The sequence below is a fragment of the Terrapene carolina genome, unplaced genomic scaffold (assembly GCF_002925995.2).
Source record: "Terrapene carolina triunguis isolate 2854851 unplaced genomic scaffold, T_m_triunguis-2.0 Scaffold789, whole genome shotgun sequence".
NCBI lineage: Eukaryota > Metazoa > Chordata > Testudines > Emydidae > Terrapene > Terrapene triunguis.
Window position 1 is genome coordinate 5,977,945 of NW_020665140.1, and position 10,008 is coordinate 5,987,952.

Below are 10,008 nucleotides of genomic sequence, written 5' to 3' on the forward strand. Positions count from 1 at the left end.
CTCCTCCAGACTGCCAATAAAAGACTCCCTGGAATCAGATTTCAACTGCAGGGGCTGATCCCAGCCATGTGTGTTGAATCTAAGAAGCAAAAGCTAACTTTGCGGAGATTCAGCCAACAAAATAAGAGTTCCGTAGCAATTTTTGGCCCATTTTGGGGCTATTTTTGTCTTTTTTTTCCTGAACTATAAGGCTTTCATGGCATGGAATCTTAATAGCCTTCAGTACTCTGCTTAATGCTTTCATCCCATCTTCATCAGTTCGTCCAGACACTTCCTGAAAGAATGGGGGCAGGCGCATTAGCCATCTGTGTGAGTACAGACTGTCTGTTGTATGCTGTGATTACTCAGAGTATGCGGAGGGAGGCCTCTTCCAGTCACTAGTTTATTAAACTGCATAAACTTAACAGTGTGTGCATTTGCAGGGGGAAGATGTTGGATAGTATCAACATGTCTGAGATTGGCTGACTTACTTTTTTACCTTGCAAATCTAAACTAACCAATCACTGTGGATCTATTCAGGATTTTCCTCTTTTGCTCCATCCACAACATCCTTGCACTGTGAGCCATTGTTAATTTCATGGGGGGATGAGTGAATATTTCCTAGTTTCTTTCTCACTTTTACTCTGAATTGAAATGCAGGCGCTCTCTCTCTCTCTTCTGTTTATATTGGACACCTAGTCCAGGAGGCTGCGGAACACGATACATATACTAGAACTGACATGTTTTTGGTTGATTCAGTAAACTAAAATGGTATTATTGGTATTTCTCCTCTCTTGTTTTTGATCCTAGTCTTTTCACTCTATTTTATGTTTAGATGACCTGTTGCCCCTTCGAAACAGTGTCTAGTGATGGTGAAATTGATTGACAATTTTGTTTTTTAACCACAGGCCAACTGCAACATGTAGTTTAATTAAGATTATTTGAAAAGGGCAGAAGTGAAAAAACATGTTTCTGAAGTTTGTGACTAGTCTTCTAAAATTCATACTGCTGTCTCTTGTTACACTCTGCAATGCCATTAAGCAAAAAATGGTTAAGATGGCCAATCATTTATATCTTTATCTAAAAAAACCAACCGATTTTGATTAATTTATTTCCCCAACTGAGACTAAGTAGGATTCAGTTCGCTGCTTAGAGACTGCCACGGGGAATGGTTTCTTACTGATCACTTAAGTAGATTTTTTCTTTCTGCTAGAGGCAAGAGTTTTATATTTTACATACTTAGGTCTAACAAAGATTTATAAATATATCAGGAATTACACAGGATATGTCAGCTTTAAACAATTTCCTTTTTCTAATCTCTGTTAAAGAATAGGACTGGGAGATCTGGATTCTGTTTCTGGATCTTTTACAGACTTCCCTTGTAAACTTGAGCAACACCTCTCACCCCTAGGGGCTTCAGTTTTTCCCCATTGTGAAATCGAGATGGGTTACCACTTACCAGCTTCCCAGTGATTATATGTGGCTAAGCGCATGCGTAAGAGTTTATAAGTTTGGGACCTTAATTAGAAAAGTGTTTCAAAATCCTCTAATGGAAGTATTATTATTATCATTATTATTTGCCTGGTCCATACAACCCAATCTTTGCGTTGGCATATATCTTAAATGAAAATAGCTTACAGTAATCACTTGTAATTCTCATAAGAAATATTATTTTTAAAATGGCAACAGTCAATGGAAGCTGGAATTTGAACATTGACTATACTTATTTATCATATGTATTTATAAGGTGATCATTACAACACAAGTTTTAATTATATGGACGTATACCCTTTTTCAAATAATATGGAGTATTTATAACTTATTCTGTAGCCTTAGATACACAAGCAACATCTTCTGTATATGTCAGACCACCACAGTCCAAGAAAGTCATTTACATACCAGATTGCATGAGGTTGCCAAGTCCTGGTATCAAACAGATGATTCTAGTACACATTTCCTCATAGAAGCTGTGCTTAGCAAAAAGATGCAGCAATCTTGGTAAGAAACGATTAATGCAAATTCTCTCTCTTGTACCTGGAACAAGGTACAGCCTGGCTTAATAGCCAAGTCTGGACAAGTGTTCAAGTTAGTTAATGAGGTGGAGTTGAAACATCATGTTGCATTTAAAGAGATTAGAAAATGGTAATGTTTATTTGAAAACAAAACCATAGGTGTGAGTATCGTTAAATAGCTCTGTCCCTATATATTGTGACACACAAATTGCAGACAAGACTTGAGACGTTTCTACAGACAGGACTTGAGACATTTCTACCAGGTTTCAGTGCTTATTATCAATACATTCCCAGATTCAGCTGTTTCTTATACGCCACACTTTGAATTCCATTGTGTCATGGGTCATCACCACCAGTCTTGTTAGCTGCTAATAAACTTGATGTGCAAACACTTTTTAAAAAATGCGGGTTGAATGGATTTAGGTGAGTTATATTCTACTTGCCTATAATAAATAAACCAAAGATGATGTGATGTATGGTGCGATAAGCTACTGCTAGATGAAGAGAGTTCTCCTTTCAACCGCAAGCTATCCTATCTTGGTTTACATTTCTATCCTTATCTATTACTTACCCTGTTACCATTAGGTTTTATCTGGACACTTTATCTTGTGGATTCTTCATCTATTCAGTCTTAACCCGCCTTGACTTATCTTTCCAAAAGATAATGCTGTCGGTTCAAACAGAAATTATGGGCTTGATGCAGAAATTATTGGGTGAGGGAGGTTCTTTTCTCTGTGTTATATAGGAGGTTAGACTCGGTGGTCAGAGTGGTCCCTTCTGGCCTTAAAATCAGAGTCTAAGTTGATGATTGAGATTTTGCAGCTAACATAAGTGGTCTCTTCTGAGTCTGGCCCACTGGTTACTGTAGCAATATAGCTTGGATACTGCAGTGTATTATCCACCCTATCTCTTAGCTACAGATAAGTTGTGGCTTTGGACTCCTCCTCCTTACTTTCTTTTTCCTTTCCCTCCCCTTGTTCTCTGTCCTACCCGTTTATAATGTACTACTTCATAGAGATTTTGCTGTGGACTAAAATAAAACAAAAAAACCCACCAGCCCTGCAGACTGTTCTATTTCAAAACCCAAAAGCTTAATTCTTAACTGACATGCAACCTCCTGTAGTAAATGTGACCGACTGCTCTCTTTTCCTCTGCTCCCTTAAGCAAAGTAAATCAGCAGTGAGGCTGAAGGAAGACATGAAAAAGATAGCTGCGCTGCCACTGAACAAGCAGAGGGACGATCGCTGTCAGAAGGTGTTCGGTGTGAGTCTCCAGGACCTCCAGCAGCAGGGACTTACCAAGAATGGTCTCCCAGCAGTGGTGTGGAATACAGTAGAATATCTGACCCAGCACGGTAAAGTAAACACCGTCTTTCATTTAATAGTGTTATTTATGTAAGCCTCTTCAAAGGAAGTTTTCTGTTTGTTTATTTATTTTCATTTATTTGGCATGAAAACTGAATCAAGCTGTGGATCAAACTGTGCTGAAAATGATACTGCATTTGGCTTTCCCCTTTTTGTTTGGTTGCCTTTATGTGGAAGTATATTCATAGGGACATTCGCAAATGTAATCTGCTGTGTTTTAAAGTGGATATAAAGAATCTGTTCATTTTATAATTTAAAATGTTTTTATAACTAGACTTGCATTATTGCTTGATTAAAATTAACCAGATATGCCCATCATTTCTGACTCTAGGTCCTACACATAAACATAGTAGTGAATGTGTATGATAGTGAATAGAATGCTGTGTGTAATTGTAAGCCCCAGAATGGGCTTTTTGTTTTTATCAACTAGCCCTGGAAGGTTTCATGTAAGCCTCTAAACTTCCAACCTCTCCTTACATACATTTAAGTTGTAGAATAGAATGAACTTCTTTCTCAGCGGATAAAATACACCTCTTTGCAGAGGGCCAATGCAAGGCCATTGGTACAAATGCAAAGCACTTCTGTGGCTCTTAAATGATGGCTAAGCCTTGTGCTGGCCTGCTACATGGGAGTGAATTTCACTCTGTGAGAATTTACGTCTTCTGGTCTCACCCTAGAGAGTGGAACAATGTCCTTTTTAAGGATTCTCCTTCATGCCTGCTTTTTAAAAGCCCTGTAACACTGGTTAAATTGCAGTGTTTAGGTTTCCAGCCCACACTTTGGGAAAATAACCAAGTTTTTAAAAACAAACTCATAATAAGCTAACAGGGATTAATATAGGAGGTGAATTCACAGTGCAATAGCTGTTCATGACAAATAACTCAACAAATAACTTTCCAAGTGCGTTAAGCTAAACAGGGACAAAGCACTTTTATTCTGGAATAAGAGTGTCCACATATAGAGTTATTCAAGAACAGCTGTTCCTGGATAATTCCATGGGCAGACAAGCTGTAAGATATTTCAGATGTGATGGAGGAGGGAGAAATCAAGGGCCTGAGTCTCTTCTCACTTAAACTTCTATAACTCCATTTCAGTCAATAGAGGTACACTGGTATAAAAGTGGTGTGAGATCTCAGTCACCCCCCCAAGACCTTCTCATAGCAGGTGGTGTGGGTGATTGCTATTTGGGGGCATGGTTTGGACCTCACTTTTGTTTAATTGATTTGGTTAGTGGGAAGGAGGGTTGATCATTTTTTAGATTCATTTTCATTTTGTGTCATATCAATGAGGAGGCCAATTTGGTAATGCCTTGATGTAGTACGTGTAGCATGTACAATCCTTTGGAATTGGAGGCACAATACCAGTCCACTGGGGGTTATATTGTACATTGGAGAATGATTAGGATTCTCAGCATACATTAGAGTGACCAGACGTCCCGATTTTAGGGGACTTGTCCCGCATCCCGACTTTACATCGGTTGGGACGCCCTTTGTCCCGATACCGGGGACCGTCCGGACCACAGCCGCGGCGCCGCCGCTCACCACTTCCTGGTGCAGCTCCCGGCTCCCGCCCGCTGGCAGGAGCGCCGCGTGCTGCAGGGGTGGGGCTTGCAGGTGCTGGGAGCAGGCAGAGCGGGCAGAGTGCTGCACCTGTATTACCCCGTGGCTAAAGTGTGGTCGGGGTGGGGAGGAAAATTGACTGGTGCTCCCTTTGAAGTCTTCCAGTGTTGCTCCTTAACTGGCATGAGCGATCGTTGTGCACTGTGATAGCATACAGCAATGGCAGTTGGCTGGAACACTCGGTTGTTTTTGTAAGAAGGTTCCTAGAGCAGATGTTCCTCTGGATTTTTCCCCTCTCCACTGAAAACATTTCTGTGCAACTACAATTTGCTCTCCCAAATTCTGAGCAAGAATGTGGACTTTCTTTAGAAGGCTTCTTGGCACTGATCCCCAGTGATGGGTGGGTGTGAATGAGCAAGCCTCCAACAGTGCCATGACCACTCAAATGAGTGTACACGAGATGCTGCTGGGTTTTGCACAGTTTCTTCAGGTCCTTCTGTTTTCCCACAGGACCCTTCTGGCCATCATCTTGTCTTCTTTCACTTGGGTTTCCTCGGGGACTCTTCCTCTGGTTTTGTTTTTGTTTTGTTTGGATTCTCCTTTATCCAAACTTAACAGCTTCACATCTTCTGGTTAGTGAGAGAAACAAACTCCTCTGAAGTTTACAGGCTGAGAATGGCTCCCTTTTCTGTACCTCTGAGTGTGGCGCTGTGACAGATTTCCTTTTCTTTATTGTCCCAACACCTTGCTGTTTGAGTTTAATTTTACATTGACATATTTTCCTTTTCTACTATCACTCTCATGAGGACGGTAGGGGAGCAGAAATGGAGGAACCAGATCAGTCACTTTCTGCAGGATTTAAAAAAAACAACAACCCATGAACCCTTTTTTAGCCTGTATGGCTGGAAACAACCTTCCAAATGTGAATCAATGCAGTGCCCGATTTTGTCACCCCTCTTCATTCTGAGCAGTGTGTTACTCTGTGAGGAATTGTAGTGAAATCAGGTAGGGGATTGGCTGAGACCCATCTGGTGAATGTACCCTTTTCTTTAGATACATGACTCCTTCCTCTTGGTTGCTCAGTGCATCTCTGATCTTTAGATTGTAAGCTTTCCAAGGCAAGGCCTGTGTAGATATTGCTGACCTGTGCAACAGCAAGCATGTAATAACAGCTAATGTGAGATCATTCATCGGCAAGCCTAGTACCATCCCCTAGGTCAAAAGACCTAGGGGATGGTACTAGGAAGACAAATCCTAGGACTCCAAATGACAGAGCCTCCTGGCTTCTGTGAGCGAGGGGGGTTGTGTAGGGAGGGGTCAGAATGGAGGAAAGGAATCTTTGCTATTCTACCCCTCAACCTTGTGGCTACATTTATTAAGAGAAAAGGGGAGGTGTCTGCTACTGTGCCCTTCTTCCAACCTCTAGTGTTGAGCCCAGGGATGTCCTCTGTTTTTTGACAAGCAACAGCAGAATAGAATCAACCTGCTTTTTTATTGATCTAGTCTGCATGATGAAAAATACTCTTTTTTCCCAGTAGATTCACGAGGCCGTGGGTTAGGGTTGCCAACTTTCTAATTCCAGAAAACCGAACACCCTTGCCCCACCCTTTCCCGGGGCCCCACCTCTTCCTGGGGCCCCACCCCTTCCTGAGGCCACGCCTCCACTCACTCCATCCCCCCTCCCTCCGTCGCTTGCTCTCACTCACCCTCTCTCAAGTGCTCATTTTCACTGCAAGGCCCAAACAGGCATAGTTATTGTTTTGACAGATGTATTATGCTAAGTTCAGGTTTTATTTGTTACAGGACGCTAGAGCTGGCAGCAAAATAGTCAAAAAGCGTAATTTAAACAAAAACAAAATTTCACAAAGGTTTTCATGATTCTTTCCCTCACCTCTTCCCATTTTTCATAACCAGCTCCATGTTTTTTGTTCACTAAAGTTATTGTAATTTTATGTGTGGAATTAGGACCACACATTATCACAGCTGCAATGGGTCCATTAAAGGCCCACTCCTGAAGCCCAAATACAAATCCATAGAGGACAACCACAGAAATGCACACCTGTCCAGATACCTAAATAAATAAACCTGTTGAAACTGACTCCCACACCTACATGCAGATACACACGTGTATTCATGTGTACACATCTAACATGCACTAACACATATACTTCCACATTATTTAATATTACAATTGTTGTTTAGTGCCTAGAGACCCCAACTAAGATCAAGGCTCCAGCGTGGTAGGTGCTGGACATATACATAAAAAGAGAGAATCTGCAACAAAGAATTTATAATGTAGCTAGACAAAGGTGGGGAGAAATGTATGGTACATTGGCTCTTCTGCAACTACTAGTCAACAACATTCACTTTTTAAGAAATAATACATTTCTTTTAGAGTTTCCTTCTCTTATAAAATATGTATGTATTCATTTCATAACAAGTTTTTAAGTCATCAATTTTTTTGTGCGCAAGCCTGCAAAAGGAATAGAAGTCAAAGAGTTAGGCTGCAAATTTTATTCACACAGGTATACGCACATGCGGCAATACATGCACCTCGAACAGTCAGCGGCCTGCCAGGATCCCTTTTTGACCGGGTGTTCCGGTCCTAAACCGAACACCTGGTCACCCTACCGTGGGCTGCCTTCTACTGCCACGGTCTAGGGTGAAGAGACTCTGGGTTTGTTTTCACTGCAATTAAAAACCCGCAGCTGGCCTGTGTCAGCTGACTTGGGCTCGAGCGAAGAGGCTCTTTACTTGCAGTGTAGGTGTTCGGGCTTGGGCTGGAGCCTTGGCTCTAGGACTCCGTGAGGTGGGAGGGTCCCAAAGCTTGGGCTGCAGCCCAATCCCAAACATCTGCATTGCAATTAAACAGCCCCTTAGCCTAAGCCCTGTGAGCCCGGTCAGCTGTCACGGGCCAGTCCCAGGCATCTCATTGCAGCATAGAAACATGCTCTGTGTATTACAGATGGTTGGAGTGAGATTGCCACCACCATGCTTCAGTGTTGTTTTATTCATGTAGCACAATGACCTGTGAGGATGATGTATAGGGAGAAGGTGCTTGGGAGCCAATCAACTAATGGTGAAGGGGAAAAGATCATGGTAATATCCTACTGGTGTATTGATAAAATGGACTCGTGGCGGCACACTACGCTCCCTTAAAGAAACCTGAAACCCAAATGCCCCATCTATCTGCCAACATAAACTGATTGAATTAAATCCTTGTCCCTGGTGGAAATTTAAGTGAGCCCTCGGTTCTAAACTGAGAAGGTGATGGTCTGATAAAGCTATAATCCCCATCCCTTCTCCAATGTGAAAACAAGATCTAAAAGATGTCCACTTGTGTGAGAAGAGCCTGGGATAAACTCATGGTTTTCAAGGCAGCCATGAGCTCCTGAGCTAACGTGGAAGAGCAATTTTCTGCATAGACGTTGACGTTAACTAGGAAGAATAACTAACACGGCCCTCCATGTGAGCTCAGTTCATTTGGATGGGAAATAAGAGGTACACAGTGCACCACCACTGATGCCAATTCAGTTCCATCCTGGAACTCTCACTAGAGTGAAACCCACATGAATGGTCACTGCTGACATCTGAAGTTAGATGTGGACAACCCACTGCAGAATCCCTGTTCAAGTTCATGTTGACCTGAATACCTATCCAAGCTAGCTGAGCTGGCTGTAGGTCAGCTGTATCATCTAGACACTCTCTGGTATACAGACAGAATTGACATTTTATGGAGGAAGTTACCTCTGCAAATGTTAAAAATAGCCCATTTTTCCCCAAAATCATCTAGCCTAGCCTTTTTCCAGAATGAATTTCTTATTGGAAGATCAAGAACATCTTATCTGTGTGGGGAATTTGCTACTTTGCCCAACTTCTCGCACAGAAATGCCATTCGTTACTGTTCTGCAGTGCTTCCCATTGTCCAGCAGATGTCAGAATAGCAACATTGGTTTCTGTGCACCAGGTGTATTCTGCAAGTTGGGCCTTGTGTTTTAACGATGTCTCTTTCTGACTTTAAAATGTTCCATGCTACGTTTGTAACCCTTTTAGTATTAAGCTTCAGCGTGAAAGACTAATTCTGCAGAACTGGTTTGAAAGACTGCAACGTTTTGGTTACTGGGGTGCTTTTAAAAAAAAATATACTGACTCTTCAGTTTTGTGGAGTTGTTCTACTTAAGTGTTTGAATCTAGGAATGTCCTTGGAATGTAGTGAACTTTTTAATATGATGTAGTTCTCCTGGCGTCCTCTATGGAAGATGTAGATTTCTTTTACTTACCTGAACAGGTCCACTGAAGCAAATAGGGGACTTTTCACATGAATGAAGTTACTCACATAAGTGGTAGCAGGATCAGGACCTGACTGAGCACCAATTGAAGTATGTGGAAATAGGCTCCAGCCATTTGGGCCCAAATCCAGAACGGTGCTGAATATTGACAAGTTATACTGAAGTCGTTAGGCATTGTGGGTGCTTGGTAGATATTTGTAGGACTCTGGATCTGGTCTTCAACATTCATTATTACTTTATCCAGAGAATCCACTGGCTAATAGCTTTGTGTCTTGGTTACTTACAGAATGGTACTGTTCTCAACAGGGTGTGCTAATTGAACGCCAAGTGCATGTTGTTTGTTTTACTCATGTTTAATATGTAATTACAGGGCTGACACAGGAAGGTCTCTTCAGGGTGAATGGTAACATGAAAATGGTGGATCAGTTGCGTCTGAAATATGACCGAGGGGAGGAAGTGGAGCTGGCTAAAGATGCTGATGTGTGCTCAGTAACCAGTTTGCTGAAATTATTTCTGAGGGAGCTGCCAGATGGGGTGATCACTTCTGCATTGCATCCCAGATTTATACAGCTTTACCAGGGTGAGTACAAGTAAAATCCTTTGATAACCTGACATGTAGTTGCTTTCTTGGGAACCAGAATTTACAGATTCCACCTGCCTGTATAGCATTTCTTATTGTCTTGCTCTTTCCATTTTGGATTTCCCTTGGCATCAACCACCATCTCGTCCTAATGCATGTGCTCACGCTCACGCTCACACACACACACACACACACACACACACACACACACACACACACACACAC

At 41.9% G+C, this 10,008-nt stretch overlaps 1 protein-coding gene across 1 annotated transcript in view; it reads left to right on the plus strand.

Moving 5' to 3' along the window:
* The first annotated feature begins 282 nt into the window (after window positions 1–282).
* Window positions 283–10,008, plus strand: part of FAM13A (family with sequence similarity 13 member A) — a 188,941-nt gene continuing 179,215 nt past the window's right edge. The window contains exons 1-3 of the mRNA XM_026660523.2: window positions 283–309; window positions 3,156–3,345; window positions 9,574–9,783. Of these exons, the coding sequence (XP_026516308.1) occupies window positions 283–309; window positions 3,156–3,345; window positions 9,574–9,783 (427 nt within the window). The remainder of the gene's footprint in view (window positions 310–3,155; window positions 3,346–9,573; window positions 9,784–10,008) is intronic.